At 35.7% G+C, this 19,583-nt stretch overlaps 2 protein-coding genes across 4 annotated transcripts; one reads left to right on the top strand and one right to left on the bottom strand.

Moving 5' to 3' along the window:
- Window positions 1-514: 514 nt before the first annotated feature.
- Window positions 515-10,142, top strand: dre4 (SPT16 homolog, facilitates chromatin remodeling subunit dre4). Of its 2 annotated transcripts, XM_076113153.1 has the most exons (18): window positions 515-717; window positions 789-899; window positions 2,283-2,444; window positions 2,731-3,030; window positions 3,127-3,542; window positions 3,670-3,814; window positions 3,985-4,144; window positions 4,577-4,585; window positions 4,762-5,001; window positions 5,128-5,326; window positions 5,485-5,882; window positions 6,006-6,219; window positions 6,618-6,872; window positions 7,073-7,220; window positions 8,500-8,629; window positions 8,898-9,171; window positions 9,481-9,657; window positions 9,913-10,142. In XM_076113153.1, exons 1-18 carry the CDS (start codon window positions 649-651, stop codon window positions 9,917-9,919), a joined length of 3,414 nt encoding a protein of 1,137 aa, XP_075969268.1. In that variant the 5' UTR covers window positions 515-648; the 3' UTR covers window positions 9,920-10,142. The 2 variants fall into 2 exon arrangements, with proteins under 2 accessions (XP_075969268.1, XP_075969269.1); XM_076113154.1 differs by lacking the exon at window positions 4,577-4,585.
- Cox10 (Cytochrome c oxidase assembly factor 10) lies at window positions 10,124-18,973 on the bottom strand. 2 transcript variants are annotated; one of them, XM_076113155.1, is made up of 8 exons: window positions 18,833-18,973; window positions 18,519-18,614; window positions 15,148-15,352; window positions 13,017-13,212; window positions 11,986-12,161; window positions 11,447-11,626; window positions 11,202-11,336; window positions 10,124-10,988 (listed from the first exon to the last, which is right to left on the bottom strand). In XM_076113155.1, the coding sequence occupies exons 2-8, from the start codon at window positions 18,582-18,584 to the stop codon at window positions 10,750-10,752; spliced, it is 1,197 nt and encodes a 398-aa protein (XP_075969270.1). In that variant the 5' UTR covers window positions 18,585-18,614; window positions 18,833-18,973; the 3' UTR covers window positions 10,124-10,749. The 2 variants fall into 2 exon arrangements, with proteins under 2 accessions (XP_075969270.1, XP_075969272.1); XM_076113157.1 differs by having other exon boundaries at window positions 18,738-18,893.
- Window positions 18,974-19,583: the final 610 nt, after the last annotated feature.

Raw genomic sequence — 19,583 nt, 5'->3', positions numbered from 1 at the left:
ACTAGCCAGTCTTTTATTCTTTTTACATTATTCATTTATTTATTTATCACACACTTACATCTAATCTAACATTACAGTCACTAAGACTAATGCATTAGAGAAGTTACAATAGGTATATCATTCTTATTTGCTAATAGTATAACTTATTAGGTACGCAATATGTGAAAAGAATGCTGTATTAATGCTTTGTGTGGTTTGTAATGTATGGTACATATAAACTTATAGAATAAAACTATTATTTTAGACAACATCCTTTCATTGATTTGAACACGGTATCATTGCGAGCAACATCAGTCATCGATAGTGTTGCGAAAAGTAAAGTCTAACGTACCTATTTTATATTCTATTATATTAACGATTTAGATTATTTATAAAGATTATTTGTCATAAAAATACCTTTTAATAATTCAAAGTTATAAATTGCTAGATAAATGTGAAATAGTTTATTCCAGTAAACATTTGAATATTTGTTTGTACAATTTTATTTGACCATAGACAAGGCCATTAAATCGGCGGCACCGACGCCCGCCATTTGTGTTTGCTGTCAAAAAGCGATGTAATGTCGTGGAGTTGTGAATAACTTGCGATAGTTGCGGCGTAATAACGTAGGATATTTTGTTTAGTTAAGTTTGCTTATTATTTTCCACAATGTCTAATATATCGCTCGATAAAGACACGTTTTATCGACGTATGAAGAAGCTGTATGCAGCATGGAAGGTCGGTACCTCTTCGCCAACTGATGTCACCGTTTTTGCGGGATTATTTTACAATAATTGCACGTTTTACAGGCTGCTGCAGCGGATTCGAAAGGGGATGATGCCTTGGCAAAGGTTGATTGCCTTGTTTCTTGCGTGGGAGTAGACGAAGACACGCTTTACAGCAAGTCGACAGCGCTACAGGTTTGCGCAGCTTTATTACTTTCCATGTGCTTAGCTACACATTTATAACATGTCGAATACATTTTTACTGTATTATTCGAAACGGTTTTCTTTATAATGCCGTCTGAATACTGTTCATGTCGGTCAGTTTTTGAATTCGCGGCTATTTAATAACAGACAAAACATACAAGTTTTCAACTTACAACGATAACAAAAGTGCTTATAAGAAACGGTTCTTGTTACCTACTTACGTAAAATGAATTTGATACATAGATTCTCATGGCATGACAATTATTATATTGTGTATATAGCTTTTATGAATCTAACAGTATCATTAGGCTTATAGTTTTCATTTTCTTTGTTCATATTGGAGATTATATAGTTATTATCATCAATTCTGTTTCTGTAAAATTCCATAATAAGATCTAAGTAGGTATATGATAGGTTTTTGTTATTTATCCAAGTCCATGTATACATTATTCCATGTTGAAATAACATCTGTAACATAAATATACATAATATGTCTATAGTATAAAAATAATGTTCAGAAAATGCAGAAACAAACTGAACCTATTACTGGTTTATTCAATCTTTTAATAACTAGGTGGTAGAGTATTGAAAATCTTCAGAAATTTATGACATGTGCTATTTAAAGTACCATAGATTTTATTTATGATCAATATTTTTTATATACTATCATTTTTTTTTTATTTATTCAACTAATATGTGATATATGTGTATGTGATGTTAATAGTATACAATGGCTAAGGTTAAAATAACAAATTCAGAGGGATCCTCCTTTTAAAAAAAATGTTATTTCAGATGATAACCACACCCCATATCTTAAATGTAAATATTTTGTTTAACTCTCAGTTACTAGTTAATAAAACATGGAACTCTATGCTCTAGACCTATAATAATGCTTGATACTATTGGAACAGTAGCTTATGTAAACATTATACACCAATTTATGTAATTTTCCATTCAATAATGGCTCATTGCCTTTAGTATGCATGTGTGAATTACTGTTTACATGCTATAAAACATGGTACAATTATTTTTATATGTGACTAATGGAGAAAATTAGTTACATAATGTTATTGTTTATTGTGAAATAGATCTAGTCTCTTCTATCGGTGTTATAAGACTAAAAAAGAATAAAAAATGTAGCTAAATAAGAGCACCATTCTTTAAAAAAATTTGTAAATCAAACACAAAAAATCAAGTGCTGCTTTAAAAAAATATTCAAACATGTATTGATGCTCAAAATATAAAATATAGATACCTATTTAATAAGCTACACTTAGACACAGATAAGTTAAGAAATAATTAAATATTCTTTTACACAATAAAATTGTGTTATTTAATAAAATGACATGATCTAACCTCTTAATGTTTAAACAGACATGGCTGTTTGGCTACGAGCTGCCTGACACTATCACAGTGCTCACAGAACAAAGCATGTGTTTTCTTGCAAGCAAAAAGAAGATTGAGTTTCTGAGGCAAATTGAAAATGGAAAAGAAGAATCTGAGCTACCTCCAGTTAAATTACTTATTAGAGACAGAGTAAGTATAATTTTTTATCATTAATCTTCTTTTCTTGCAGTCTCGTAAAACCTTCCCTTTCAGAACTATTTAACTTTCTTTCGCATCAAGATTGAGTTTTGGAGTTAAGTTTTTCTTGTATATTGGGTGTTTATACAACCTTAAATTATGTTGTTACCTAGTTATTAGGTAGTTAAATAAAGATGATTGATTACAACACTGTTTACATTTTTAATCTATAAAAAAAGCAGTATTGTTATAGGTGTGGTTCGTCAAGATTTTTTAATGATTATGTTTTTGTTTACAGAATGACAAAGATAAGGAAAACTTCAATAAATTAGTACAAGAGATTAAGAAATCAAAATCGGGTAAAACTCTCGGCGTTTTCGCCAAAGACAATTATCCTGGTGAATTCTGTGAAAGTTGGAAGGCAGTTATGAAAACAGAGAAATTTGAAAATGTCGATATAAGTTCCGCCATTGCTTCGTTGATGGCACCTAAAGAAGATTCAGAGATTATCACTGTTAAAAAAGCGTGTTTGGTTACTGTTGATGTTTTTACAAAGTATTTGAAAGACCAGATTATGGAAATTATTGATTCTGATAAGGTGAGTTCCTGTTACTCAAGAAACTATAAACAGACTGCAATCATGAATCGCTTTTTTTTATTAACTAGTTTTAACGAATCTTATTTTCTTTTTCAGAAAGTAAAACACTCAAAACTCGCGGAAGGCGTAGAAGCGGCAATATCAGATAAGAAATATGTCACAGGAGTGGATACAAGCCAAGTGGACATGTGCTACCCTCCCATCATTCAATCAGGAGGGAACTACAGTCTCAAATTCAGTGCTGTTTCTGACAAAAATCACTTACATTTCGGCGCTATCGTATGCTCCCTTGGCGCTAGATACAAGTCTTACTGCTCGAATATTGTTCGCACGTTGCTGGTCAACCCTACAGACGAAATTCAGAGCAATTACAACTTTTTACTCAATGTTGAAGAAGAAGTTATGAAAAAATTGGTGTCGGGTGCGAAATTGTCGGCGGTTTATGAAGCAGGCTTAGAATTGGCTAAGAAAGAGAAGCCCAGTCTAGTTGATAACCTTACGAAATCTTTCGGGTTGGTATTTTTGACTACTTTGCTACTACATATTATTATTTTTAAGTTCTTGGTATCGTTACTTCTATACTAGGCCACATGTTGTCTTGTTTAGAAATGTAAACTTATTCGAACCTTTTCATTTCAGATTCGCAATGGGTATTGAATTCCGTGAAAGCTCAATAGTCATAGGACCAAAAACATCTGCAGTGGCTAGAAAGGGTATGGTGTTTAACATCAATATTGGTTTGGCGAACTTGACGAATAGTGCAGCAACAGAGAAAGAGGGCAAGGTATGTTGAATAAAACATTTGATTTATGAACCTGGGATGGGGTTGCCAGCTCTTTAAAACATGATTTTAACCTGTGTTGCCAGTTTACAAATAATCTGCTCTTTTGTATAATGTATTGTTGTATACATTAATCGAAATATTCATTATTTTAATTCTTCAAATATTTTTAGACGTATGCTCTATTTATCGGCGACACAGTATTAGTAAACGAAGAGCAGCCAGCATCATTGCTTACACAATCTAAGAAGAAGATAAAGAACGTCGGTATCTTCTTGAAAGACGACGATGAAGAAGAGGAAGAAGAGAAGGAGAATAAGACTGAAATACTTGGTAAGTCACTGTGTAAACAATATTGGGCTTTATGACTTATGTGTGAAGGATGAAAGTCTGTTGAACATGTAAATGGAGATAGATCAATGGAATTCAAACCTTATTTGAACAGTGATAAGGATGAAATTTGATTACTCCCATTTCTTTTGGAGCCTTCAATCTATAATTCTGCTCTGCGATTATTCTGTTTCAATAAAGTAAGATGTGAGAAAGCCTGAACGAGTGACTGAAGGTCTAAATAATATGTGTTTCAGTTTGGCATACTAAATGACTTGCAATTTTGGCTGAGAAATGATCTTTAACTATTTTACGTGTATAATATTTGTAAAAGATTTCAGTAAATGATTTGACGCTCACTAACAGCAGTATGACGAACACAAATGTTTTATACTTAACTAATTTTGTTTTCTTACATGCTATCGGAATGTATAGAGAATGGAGGTGAGTATCATAGATTTTAAGTAGAAAAAGCAATGCATAGACATCCAGTAAATATCGTAATATTATACCATTTAGTTTTTGAATCTAACCATAACTTTTCATTAAAAATGAATGCTTAAATTTGTTTTTTTTTTATGAGAGTTATTGATTGTTACAAACATGATATCGTGTTTCAGGTAGGGGTAAAAGAACAGCGGTTATAGAATCAAAACTTCGTACGGAGCATTCGTCGGAAGAGAAACGTAAGGAGCATCAAAGGGAACTGGCTATAACTCTTAACGAGAAGGCTAAAGAACGGTTGGCAAAACAGTCGAGTGGCAAAGACAGTGAAAAGTTGAGAAAAAGCACTGTTTCGTACAAGAGTGTGACTCAGATGCCGCGTGAAAATGAAGTGAAAGAGCTCAAATTATATGTCGGTAAGAAGTTAATTCATAAAATGCTGGTTATTTCTTCCTTAGACTAAAATACGTTAATATTTCATAAGACTATTGGTCCCAAATCTCTCCTTCTCTTAATTAATCTAACACTTTTTGTACTTTCAGATCGCAAATACGAAACAGTAATTCTGCCTATATTCGGCGTCCCAGTACCATTCCATATATCGACGATAAAGAACATCTCTCAATCAGTTGAAGGCGACTACACATACCTTAGGATAAACTTCTTTCATCCTGGAGCTACTATGGGAAGGAATGAAGGCGGGAATTACTCGCAACCTGATGCTACTTTTGTTAAAGAAGTGTGAGTATACATTTTAATAAAGACAAGAATTTCGTAGAAGACATACTGTTTAAATATTGATGTTCAAGGCCTTAGTGATGAAGATGTTGATCTGGCGGTTTTTATAAGTCATGCTACTAGTTAGTTACTTTAAAAAATCAATCATTCTTCTTTTACAGGACATACCGAAGTACAAATACAAAAGAACCAGGCGAGATATCACCCCCATCTTCAAACTTAAACACAGGCTTCAGATTGATTAAAGAAGTACAGAAAAAGTTCAAAACGAGAGAAGCTGAAGAAAGAGAAAAGGAGGACTTGGTCAAACAAGACACTTTAGTTCTCTCACAGAGTAAAGGCAATCCGAAACTTAAGGACTTATACATAAGGCCCAATATCGTTACGAAGAGAATGAGCGGGTCTTTAGAAGCACATACAAACGGCTTTAGGTTTACGTCTGTGAGAGGGGATAAAGTGGACATTCTGTATAATAATATCAAAAACGCATTCTTCCAACCTTGTGATGGAGAAATGATTATACTGTTACATTTCCATTTGAAACATGCTATTATGTTTGGTAAGTGTCTCATCTATAAACATTATGCTTAGTTAAGACACAGTCTTATTTTAGTCAGAGATTTTAAAGTAAGTGAAAAAGCACATAGTTTATTTGTAATGTTGCATTTACTATATTTTCTAGGTAAAAAGAAGCATGTAGACGTTCAATTCTATACGGAAGTGGGTGAGATTACGACGGACTTGGGCAAGCATCAGCATATGCACGACCGCGACGATCTGGCGGCTGAGCAGAGCGAGCGAGAACTGCGACACAAACTGAAGGTTGCCTTCAAGAGCTTCTGTGAACGTGTTGAGAACATGACCAAGCAGGAGGTCGAGTTTGACACGCCCTTCAGGTTTGTAACTCTTTGTAATATCTGTTCTATCTGTATAGGTATAAAAATATTTGCACCTTTTACGGTAAAAAAGCAGTTTAGTTTAGCAAAGCAGTTAAGCTTTTCGAAACTTCGAAACTAGTCACAAGTAAATTGTGAAGATGTTCTTAACTTGTAATGGTCACACACTTGTATTCACATAATGGGATCAAAAAGTTATTATTGATACTGTAGCTCTCAGTATTGTAGTTCAAGAAGATTCATTACTTATTTCACGGATCATTGTAATTTTAACGGCTCATTACAAAAACAATGTAACTTGATATCACGCAACATCGCTTCTCGTTTACAACACGACACGCGATTTACACTTCTTATCTACATGTTTATGATATTTATACCCTTTTTTATTTCTACAGAGAATTAGGTTTCCCCGGTGCCCCCTTCCGTAGTACAGTCCTCCTTCAGCCCACATCTGGTGCGCTCGTCAACCTCACCGAGTGGCCGCCATTCGTCATAGCACTGGAAGACGTTGAATTAGTCCACTTTGAAAGAGTACAGTTCCATCTAAAGAACTTCGATATGGTGTTCGTGTTTAAAGATTACGCGAAAAAGGTTGCAATGGTGAACGCTGTACCTATGAACATGCTGGATCATGTCAAAGAATGGCTCAAGTGAGTATAAAATACTGTGCATATTTTTATTTACACTTATCACAGTTGTTACTTAACAAATGTTTAAAGTTGACCCAACAAGACTTAATTAAAGTCCAGGACATAATTTAGTAACTCTTTATATTATTAAAACCAAGAAACAAAAAAGAAAAACGTCCAGAAAACAGGTTGTAAATAAATTTCATGTTGCAACTTTTCAGTTCATGCGACATCCGTTACTCCGAGGGTATACAATCGTTGAACTGGACAAAAGTCATGAAGACCATTACGGACGACATCGAGGGCTTCTTCGACAATGGCGGTTGGTCCTTCTTGGATCCTGAGTCGGATGAAGAAAACGCGGCTGCGGTTAGTGCTTTACACATATTATTACTTTACAATATTTATAAATTCTTAGTAAAGGACTATGGGCAAAAATGTATGGGCTCCGTCCCCACCTACCAACAAACATGGAACTGATACCAACGTGTTCATAAAGTGCCCCCTATTTAATTAAAATCCTTTGTTTTTGATAAATCAGTGGGAATATATATTAAAAAAAAAAAAACAATTTGTAATTATTATTTAACGTATATTTTTATTTTACATTTGTAAGTTATTTTAACATTATTGTTATATTACAGTACTAACTCATATGTATAATAATGTCCTCCTAGCCGATATACGGCTACGGCGGTCAGTTTCATTGAAACTGGCCATCTGTGCCGGACTTTGTTTATAGTGTCCAAGTGTGTGCACAATACACAGGTACACTCTCTATTCCATCACTCTCATAGTTTGGTGGGACGGATAACCGACACGACCAGTGAGAGGTCAGGCGCAGGACCGACGGCTTTACGTGCTCTCCGAGGCACGGAGGTCTTCGACCTCAACTTCCTAACTCCGGGCAATCTCTAGGAAATTCTTAACAGAAAATCTCAGAAAAGACTGTTTGGCCCGACCCAGGATTCGAACCCGAGACCTCTCGCACCGCAGTCGCATATACTACCGACCGCGCCACAGAGGCACTCATATGTATATACTTATATCATTTCCATTATATGGTTAATACATGTTATTGATTTCATATTCCAATAATTATTTTTACTTGTCAATTATAATGCTGTCTAACAGATGCGCTGGCAGATTAAAATCTGATCAGATCTAAAATCGTGGGTTGGAGAGCGGGGGGAGGGGGTTATTTTGTACCCAGCTATCTTTATGTGCATGCGGCGTCCGCCGCTGTGCACTAATTAATAAATAAATGAGCATGTATTTTGGAATTAGTCGTCAATAATACGTTAACGAGATATTTGTTTAAACGTAAGATACTATGAGAATCCCATGCATTTGGGCAATGTCGCCATAGTATAAAAATATCGTCTTGCCAAGATATATCAATTGAGCTACATTTCATTTTTGTTGATGGGTGGGGACGATTCCGCCCATAGTCCTTTCAACTTATATTTCGATCTATGTTTATTTGCTGCTTAATCGTAAAGTAACTGCGAATAAACATTGTAAAAAATAAATATCGCTCGTCAACGTATAATCTCCGAACGTACACGTACACTATGATAGAACTTACACTTACATATTTAATCATTTTGTTTGAAATATTGTTGTTGATAAATGTTTTTGTGTTTAGGACGAATCATCGGAGGAAGAAGACGATGCATACGAGCCGACAGACGCGGAATCTGAGGAGGACTCCGACGACGGCTCTGAGTACGATTCTGAAGCTTCCGATGAGTCCGACGCGTCCGGTGATAGTGAAGGTACGTCAACACGCATTGTTTTTGTTTACAAACCGTTTGATAAACAATTCTTATCTCTGTTTGTGCACTTTCGTCATGTGTACGTCACAGTATGTTGATTTTGATGTTTTTGAGTGCTCGACAATGTTTTGATATTCGTAATATCCTCACTTAGTCAGGTTAAAATAATGTCGAGTAATGAAAATGATGACTATTACGACAATGTTATATTATTTAACTATATATTTGAGTTTCCTTGTTCTAATCAATTGAACTACAATATTAACAGAGGAAGATGAAGAATCCGGTAAAGACTGGTCGGATCTCGAGCGAGAAGCGGCCGAGGAGGACAAGAAGGAGCGTATCTACGACCGCGAGGACTTCGACCGCAAGCGTAAGGGCGGCCACAGCGGACGCCACTACGAATCCGACGAGGGCCGCGGGAAGAAAGGAAAACACGATAAAAGTTCCAACCACAAAAGCTCAAGCTCCAACCATAAAAGTTCTAGTTCCAACCACAAGAGTTCGAACCATAAAAGTCCGTCTAAACACAGTAATAGCAGGTATGTTTGAGAATTAATCGACCCACTTTCGCTTTATAAAATTACCATTAGAAATGACTTTTGTAGTGGCTTGTAATTTTTGCCGAAACAAATTGCTATTAGATACCATGTGATTGATATCCATCGCAAGTGGTAAGAAACAACTTTTTTCTAGCGCCTCGGATCTGATGTCCATTCCCAGGATAAAATCTATCACTGTACCCTAGTCAAACAAATCAGTTTTACTGTTTAGCCGTAAAAGCGTAGTAAGAAATTGACAGCTATTTCGTAAATAAGTCTCAACTAATCTGTGATTTATTACTTTACCAGCCCGTCAAAGAACCGCGACAAGCACCACAAATCCCCTCACAAGTCCCACGACCGCGACCACAAGAGCGACAAGCACCACAGCAAGTCCAACGACAAGAAACACTCGAGCGACCACAAGTCACACAAGAGATCACGCGACGACAGCCGGGATCATGACCGCCATCCTAAGAAGGCTAAGTAAGTTTATCACACTTTTACACGACTAAAGTGCTTTGTTGTGCTTTTTTGATTCGTAGGTTTATCTGTTTGAAACAGATTCCACGCAATCACAAATATCGCTCTTTTTTATATAGCCGTTATTGGTTTATCAAACCAAAACTTGAATAATGTAATAGGATAGAGTAGTGCTGCATTTCCATTTTTATACACATCATGTTAATTAGTCGTAATGAGTTACTGTGCTTATATCTATTGTGTGTTTCCTTGTTTCAGGAAATAATCCGTTGATCACTTCTTTTGGAGAAAATAACGGGTTTCAGTTGGCTTTACTTACTGTTGAATAGTTGCGTTATCGCAACTCACACCCAGTGTCCAATGTCCGTCTGCAAGTGATGTTCAAAATCAGGTCTGAATGTTTTTGTATGTATGTAGGTTTATTTCCAATTCCAATGAAAACTGTAATTTAAATTATACCACGAAGAAATAAATTTAAGGATTTATTATTTGCTCATTTCATTTATTACCCAGTCATCAACTAATTAGTATACAACTGATACTATTGCAATAATGGTAACAACCACAGAACCAAACAGTCAATCTAAATAAATAACAATTTCGAGACTAAATAATAATTTAGTAAGAAACTAATAAAAGCACACAAAAATTGAGTTTCATAGTAACTTTGTACTGTGAGTATGAACAAAATCTCCTGTGGTTAATCTGATATACTAACTTACGAACATCCTAAGTGAATCACATAATTATAATGTACATTATTTACATAAAAAACTATATCTACATCCATGTAGATAATACGATTATAGTGGAACACTGATCGGCAACAAACGTAGATGCACCTCAATTTTGACATTCCACTATATGGAACTTTGAACAAAGTTTCATACAACCCGCCAACTTATATCATTGACGACCAGATCGATACGACGCAACAACAGACAAACGTGCGCGTACGACTTGTGCCGAACAGTATTGGATTGCCGACGAATTGACGTCAATAAATACTTAAATACGCTATGCAGGAAGGCATGCTATACGACAAATCCTAATTTATAAGTGCGATGCGATCGTTATCGACCAGTGTGGCTCCACTTATGGCTCAGTGTCGGTCTCCTGTGCGGCGACCACGGGCCGGCGAGGCAGCACCGATATCCTGGAGTCGGGCAGTTTGTTGATGTCCTGCACCTTCTGTGTGTCTTGCTGATCTTTCTTCGTATACCAATTCTTCTTATTGACTAGCATGAGCAGCATTAGCGCCGGCAAGTGTATTAGTGAAAACCTAAATAGCTTCCTTGAACTATTGCTGTCCGATTTCTGGTAAAATTGCCATGCTGAAATGTTAATAACAATATGTGTTGATAAAGATATAGGTCAGATTTTGAATTTAAAGTAAACAACGCAATTATGTCCCATAAATGCGCATGCTGTTTTCAAAAAGTTGATAAGAATACAAAAAAATATTACGAAGAATATAGCACATTTTGATAACAGCTGATAACTTTTTGAGTTTGCCATTCAAATTAATAATAATGATTTTAACTTACCTAAGTACATAAAATAAATATTTAACGGTAAGGATTCTAGAGCGAACCACATGTTGGTCACTTCGAGGTATGAAGAAGCGAGGCAAGTTCCGACGATCACTCCCGTGTGCCTGAGGGCCACCCTTCTGCATAGAGCTGTAAAAAAACATGACAATTAAATTAACATACTGAATACATGAATGCCGTTAGTACTGACCATGGCAAAAAAAAATAGTTATGAAGTTCTACAGTATCGTTCACGTTACCTGGATCGGTGATGGCCATCATCCTGTACCCCGCGCGTGAGTAGTCAGGTCGTAGGTTCCAAGAGAGCGCGTTGAAGTGCGGGAACTGCCACGAGTAGAGGATCACGCTCAGCACGATGGCGCCGGGGTCCAGCGCGCCCGTGCACCCCGCCCATCCCATTAGAGGAGGGATTGCTCCGACTAACCAACAAATAAAACGTTTTTTATTAAGCTGTGTAAAAAAGTCTGGATATCCAAAACGTCAAAGGGAAAACGCATAACGTGTCATTTTATCGTAGTCAATGTGATAATAAGCGTCGTAAGGTTACTGCTTAAACTCTAGCGTTGATGCTAGTTTTACTAGTTGTAGCTTCAAATATGTAATCTCTTTTTTCCCGCGAAGTAAAGGAACCTATTTTAAATTGTAATAATAGCCAAATGCACTAACGTTTAAAAATTAAACATCGACAAATACTTTTGTTTTAGTGCTAACGCCGAACAATGTCCTCTACACTTACGATAAAGAAAGGTGTGTATGTGATGTTAGAAGCTGGCCTCACCTATAGACCCAAGCCAAGTGTTCATAATAGACATCCTCTTCATGGGGGTGTAGACAGAGGTGTACAGGATCAGGTTGGTGGCTCCTAACGCGGCCGTCAGTGGGTTCACACCGAAGTACAGCAGTCCAAGGCCGGTGGTGCCAGCAGCTGCGGCGAAACCTACCGCGTGGACTGGCCTGAGAAAATAGTCACGTGATAAGGATTACATTCGTTAATGAAACCTTATTAACTAACTAGTTACTTTTATGGCATCTTCGTAGTTGGGTTGTAAAACGTTTCGTAAACAAACTTATGTTTCGGTGTGATATTTTAATTTAGAGTTCATGTCAGTGTCTTAGCGAATTTACGGACCGTCATTCAATTTCATAAGTTCTCCGACTTAAAGCATTATATTATAATGATTTAAAGAAAGCAAAAAGGAAAAACTAACTACAAAGACAAGGATGTTGACATTGTATGTTGATAAACAAGCTTAGCTTAATGAAATCTGTCTAAAGATGCGCTTTTTAGTACTATCTGCCTGGGCCACTGAAAGGTCACACGTACTTCACATAATAATGCTGATATGTGTTGCATGTGTCATAAGTGAAAAGGGATAAGAATGATTGACATAATGACATTGTATTACAGACACAGTTTTGGTACTTTACTAGATAACAAACTACGAGCGAGCGAGCGTGTTCGTATACGGACGTATACGTAACATCGTGGGCGGGTAGAATCAAATTATACGGTTTTTCGACAAAACTATGACGCTTATGTTTTTATTATGCCGCATTTTCGGAGTCAGTAAACAGGAATTGTCTCTTGGCCTGTAGTCAAGGGGCAGTAACGGTCAATGCCAATAAAAGCACAACAAAGATATAAAAAGTCATCCAATTTTCAAAAATGGGGTCAACATTTATCTACTGCAATTGCACTCGATAACTTAAGAATAAAGAAGTTATCGTGGGCAATTTTACAATACTAACTACCGAGCACATTATGACATAAGAAGTAATATTAAAGATATATCTTCTTTCTATACTTACTCTAGCAATCCTTTGACAAGCACCCTATTCTTGGTTCGTGACATTTGCGCATCAAACGGCACCTCGTGGAACTGATTGATAGAATTAGCTGCGGCTGACATGAGCCCTGTACCGACCGCGCATAGTGCGAACGTGGTCAGGTCGAACGGTGCCGGCGCGAGCGCGTACCCCGCCATTGATGACATCACTACTAAGGCTGGAAAGTAAAAATGCATTGAATATCGGGATTGTATTATATTGAAGGAATAGACAGATCCCTTGAAATAAATTAAGAGTAGTGTAGACATAACAATAACATATGAATTGATTCTGTTTTGGACTTTTGGGTTCATTAGATAGCTTTTCTTTTTTTTTTTCGTCAGGAAAATGCATTACTCCATGTCCCGCTCCAGGGAGGAAGCGGGGGTCTGTCGGGCTCTCCCGCCGGCTAGGCGTTCCGTCTTTAAATTTGGGCATACCGACTAAAAACCTGACGGTGTTCCTTCAATAGTCACCATAAAGTGGCCAGGACACGGTACCTCCAATTGGATACTCCGCGTTTCATTAGATAGCTAACTGATTATCTTTGCATGTTTTGCATTTTTTGTAGACTAAAATATAAGTAAAGATCGACCAAGTATTCCGCCAATATTTTTTTATGTTAACTTTCTGCGTATCAAGGTTTTGTTCAGAACATAAAGAAACTTCTTTTCTAAGATTTCTTGAAAAGCTACTAATCCTTCAGAGCGCTCTCTGTGTTTCATAATGGATGTCATATCACAGTGAGTAACTATTACTTCACAGGAGGAGAACGTAGTCATCTCTTTATCAACAACACGAGGGAATAAGATGTTCTTAAATCGTGTGCATAATAATATGTAAACTCCCCTATTATCACAACAATTATGAAAGTATGTACACAATACATGATTAATACACTGTATTTAGCTTTCCATATACTAGATAAGCCGTGTTGGCATGTTATGAAGCGATGTGCAAACATCGCTTGAAGTTCATAAACATCGGTGTACGGTGTCACTTTGTTACTCGCTCGAAAGGAAATTATCGCCTTCAAGCTATAATAATAGCTATCAAACTAAACAATCGTTGAAACATTGAATTACTGCTATTATCGGCTTTTGTATTTTTGAAATACCTATATTGATGAAAATGACTAAGCGCTCTGTTAATAAAAGGTTACAAGTTCAAATTACCAGATTTAAATTACGTTTTTTTTTTGCCTTTTTGTTGGATAGTATTATAACTCCGGAGTTTATATTAAACTGGCCACAGAAAGTAATTTCAAGGCCAGGAATCAAAATTTGGATCGAGAGCAGCTTTTAAAAAATTTAAACTTAGTGTGATTTACTTAAACCGAACGCGACTGGACATGAACGGTTAACCGAAGATATGCTTGTCAATTAACACCTTTGTAAACTAGCCCCTTTATAATTTTTTTTTTTTTTTTTTTCAAATAATCCTACAAAAATCCACATAGGCACCTAAATATCAAAATCATAACTATGTACCTTTGTGTAGGTATAGGTTTTCCTTACGTTATTCCTATTATAACTTGCCGATCATGTTTAAGGAAAACGATAACGAAAACTGGACTATACTCTATACCTATTTGTTAGTCAATATTTCTCACGCTTAGCATTGTTACATTATTCATAAAACAATCGCTTAGGTCCCTAGAAATAGGATCGCGTAATGAAACACTAAAATTAAATAACAGTAGGTACTTTTAGCAATTCGCGTTAATGATCTGGCTACGTCTGGATACGTTGACTAGTTCATTCCAGTATAGATTATAAGTATTGTGTCTGCAATGACCCATTATTTTTAGCAGAATTTTAATTCAAAAATTAATATTTTTGTTAACAAAGTTGTATAAAATCGCCCGAAATGTCTGACATGGCTTAATGACTGTTATCTTAGCTAATAACTACTGGGCTTCACGTTTTACGTGCCCTCCAAAGTACGGAGATACTCAGTTCATATACCACTACGCGGTCACCCATCTATAGAATGCCTGCGCCAAGCTGCTTAATAACTCTCAGATCGTTTACAGACCGGTGAGCGCAACTGGCTATGAGTCCCTCAAAGTTAACTAGTAGTAAAAATTAGCTAGCGCTTGGATCATACTTACAACTTAACCGAAACTTGGATAGCATCATGCAGTACTGTCCCAAGTTATTCTTTCTGTCGTGCGAAGGCGTCTCCTTCCACATTCTATTGTCCTGCGGTACATTTTTGCTTTTTACTGTAGCTGTGGTTTGTGTCGTCAATGGTAGCTTACTGTTCCAGCACTGTGATGTCGATATTCTTGCCAGTTGTTGTATTATTATCCCATGCTACGAACAAATAAATAGATTTATTTACTAACAAATACTAATTTAACTTCACAGCTTATGTCCTCGAATTCTCCAGGGCTTGAGGGTAGCTTGGTATTGGTACAAGATTTGGCAAATTGATTTTGTATAAGTAGGTGTCGACGACGAATGTTATAATAACATCAACGCTCAATCATATTGCGGTTATAAAATTAATATTGTTTATCTAAATACTGTACAAATAAGTAAAAAAAAAAGTAACTCTTGAATTCACTAAGCGGTGTTTAATATTAATTATCTAATAACAGCTATCGGTTTTGATAAGTACTAAATAATGTTACACGTTTAAGCTTATCGTTTTTAGTAAAATATATTGTAAACATTCTAAATCTTCTATAGATATAGGCAGACCAATTATTTTCGAAAAATAGTTCTTATAATAAAAGTGTTTATATAACACGTGATATTTTAGATAAAAAATTGTTTTCAATATTTTTTACTGACCTGCGGGTGACTTATCAGCGTGTAATCAAATTTTTGACTTTGCGCCAAAACAAAATTGGGTATGACACCAAAGAACAGTCAATTGTAGGTACTTATTTATTCAAAAAATGATTATTTTGGAGGAAAACGTATATCGTACGTATTTTTTTTCATGTACCTAGGTCATGTCGTATAGTAACTGCGTTTGTAATTTTGATCTGGGGTCTTCGCTGGCCCGTTATCAACTTTCAAAATGAAATTTCGTAAACTGAAATGTTACACCCCTTTTTTCGCACAATCACACGGGGAGAGGCAATATCGATGAGCAATTACACCCTTTTGTAATATTACTAATCACCATTGTTCGAAAAAACAATGGGGATGTGTTAAAATGAGCAATCAAATCGAATGCCTGTGTTTAAAGTTTTAAGTCTTTACGTTTCATTAAAATAGGTACAGAGTTCTCGGGTTCTATTCCCAGACCATGCAAGAAAGGCACTAAGATAGCTTAGCAGGTTCTATATCAAAATTAATTAGTAATAAGAAGTCGACTCAGTATTTTCGTTACGGGGTATCGTAGCTTCGATACGCAAACGACGAAGAAACTTAGCGTAAAACCTCGTAGTATAAGTAATATTTTTAATTAAAATTTTAAGTCAGCCAATTAAAAATAACAAATTGTAGATAACATTGTTTTTCGCTAATTAAAACTAGTAGGGAAAAGCCATGGTTAAAGCACCCATGTGCAACTATTATTAATTAATTTAACAAGATCTTTCGCTACTCATGGATAAAATATCTAAGAGTTAGGCCGGGACTCCACCAAAGCGGAGACGAGACGAGCGGAGAGGAGATGTTTTTTAAACAACCAATAGAATTGAGTTATTGACACGTCTCCTCTCCGCTCAGCTTCAGTGGAGATCGCTGTGCGGAGATGTGTAATATTTGTATGTCGCGATGGAAGCGGAGATGTGAGCTGTGCGCGGACGACGCGCAGTGGAGACGAGAGATCACACATCTCCGCTTTGGTGGAGTCCCGCGAGCTGAAAAACATCTCTTCTCGCACAGCACACAGCACACCGCACACATCTCTGCTTTGGTGGAGTCCCGGCCTTAAGGCTATGGCTAATTGTTACTATTAAAAATTCAATTTCAATGCAAATTCCATATATAAAGGTACTAAGCTTATTAATTGGACTGCCCATCTCAAAGTCTTGGGTTTGATTCCAGGCTCAGACAAAGTTGTATTGAAGTTTCTTTATTTCTATTGGAATGTTATCAATAGTTGCCTGGGGTTAAGACATCCTGAATATGGCAATTAGGTGAGAATGAGAATAACATTGTAAACAGGTAAATATAGGTGTGTTTCATACACCACTGCCTTCACCTTCAGATGTAACAAGCATGAAGTTAGGTAAGTAATTGAAAGCGCGGAAAATTTGAGGCGCCCATAGCCAGTTGCGCTCACCGGTCGGTAAACGATCTGTGGGTTAAGCAACCATTGGCGCGGTCATTCCATAGATGGGTGACCGCATAGTGGTATTTGAACTGGGCGTCTCCGTGCTTCGGAGGGCACGTTAAAAGTTGGTCCCGGTTGTTGTCTACTAAGATAACAGTCGTTAAGCCACGTCAAAGGCCTCTCGGGCGGCTTGAACAACTTTGACACTAGGTTGACCACTAACCATACGACAAACAACAGTAATTGAAAGTCAGATAGCAACAGTTACATGTCTCTAATGTGAAAAATTTCTAATCAACAAAAATATTCTTAATTGGATAACAAATTGATAACCTCTAACATCTAGTAACTAAAAACAGTATTTGATATTATACCTACTTTTAGACCAAATTGAGTTTTAATGACAAAGCAATAATCAGCTTTAGAGTGATGAAAAATAATTAAAATTTGTGAAGAGCAGCTGTTAAGTAGGCTGCCTGTTGTTATCACTACGTCAGAGGATTGCGGGTTCGATTTCCACTTAGATAAAATAATTGAATGATTTTAAATTTGTGGGGTATAACACTGTTATTTGGTTATTGTTCTTAAGGATTGTTCTGATTAAATTGCATTAGAATTTTTTTAAGTGACCAAACCAGTTTATTGAGAGAAAGAGATTTTCTAAATAAAAATCCTTTTTAAAATTAATCACCCAAATTATTTTAAGCATGATAGTAATATGCCTAAAATTTAATTGTCCTACATGCAATATTTTATCTTATTTCAACGGTCATAATTTATAACAGGTAATAAACTTTGAAGGATTTCACATACACATGTGGTAATAGAGTTAAATTTCGATAAGTTATTATTTTATGAAATGTTTTCATTTTGAAGTAAGCTATTGTAATATTTTAAGTAAAAAGTATTTTATCTTTAAATTTGACAGGACTTTCATGTGTGATTAATCTTATCACAATGTGTGCAGAAACTCAGCAGTTATAAACAATAAATAATTACATAATATTAAACCAGTAAACAGAAGTTTATTTAGCTATGAAAGTGATAAATATTATGATTCATAAAATAATTTTGTCAACATGTGACTGTAACTGTGGCTAATTATTTAAAAAAATATATATCAACACTATGTCTGACTACAACAGTGTTTGTAGCAAAAATAAAACGCAATATGATCATGTAATAGATAGCACACACAATCCATCCCATATCCCATAAAAATAATGATAGTTTGAAATAACTTACCCCCGATATGCCGACTGTGCCATGTTTCAGGCAAATTGTGCAGTGCATCACTTTTTTATAGAACATTTTTGTCGCTACACGCCTTATCTCAACATTCTGAAATGTGTACAAAAAATAATAAACACCAAAATAAGTTTTAGGTAATATCAAAGAAAATAATACTCCAGTCGCATGTTAATAATAGTATGAATGATAACATAAATAATATCAAAAACGTACAGCACGATCCAAGTCTAAATTACAAATGAATAAAAATATTGTTGTTGTAGATCTTTGACACACCACGAGTAACTACTGCTGAAAATACTACTCACGTATTTGGTATTGTAATCTGGTAATTAAAAAATATTCAAAAACCACCCTTGTTATCACTACTCAAAATAATTACGATAAAAATGATCATTCGAAAACATTTCAGAGGTTATCAAGTTATTCTCGACATATGACATAAGTGACGTAACTTTGAGGGGTGCAATACACGGTCATTGCCAGTTTATTAATTTGTCTACCTACCTACATGTCCGTAGATATTTATCTGCATTCTCTGTTATTTTTTCGTAAACTAGGTACATTAAAAATTATGTGATTGTATGTAAGTTATCTGACTTTCTCGAAATGTGTATTTTTTAATAGGCTGAATATTTTATCAATGAAAAGATTCAAACTTTTGAGTAAATTCGTCTTTGCAGTCTGCGTCACTAGGTTTGATACCTACCTCTTATCTCATTATAAATTCACTGAGGTAATTTAAAGTAATTTTGCAGATAGTATTTTAAGACAGGTTTATTGAACCGGATTAATATTTGTTTATGCATACATACACAAATAAGCGGAATAGGGATAAACAAAATCAATCATTAAATGACAAGATGATGATTACCGACCTATAGCAAAACTCCATAATCAATTTAAGTAGGTACCTACAGGCTTTTAAAGTGATTAGTTCATTTAGATGGGCACTTTTACAAACTCTCATGTTTAAAACTATACTTGGTATTAACTAAATGCCCTTTCAAACCAAAGAGGGGAGGCCCTTGCCCAGCAGTGAGACACATAGGTATGTAA

The sequence above is a fragment of the Anticarsia gemmatalis genome, chromosome 4 (genome assembly GCF_050436995.1).
Source record: "Anticarsia gemmatalis isolate Benzon Research Colony breed Stoneville strain chromosome 4, ilAntGemm2 primary, whole genome shotgun sequence".
NCBI classification, from domain to species: domain Eukaryota; kingdom Metazoa; phylum Arthropoda; class Insecta; order Lepidoptera; family Erebidae; genus Anticarsia; species Anticarsia gemmatalis.
The sequence above is the reverse complement of the archived record's forward strand: the minus strand, read 5'-3'. Positions and strand labels throughout refer to the sequence as shown.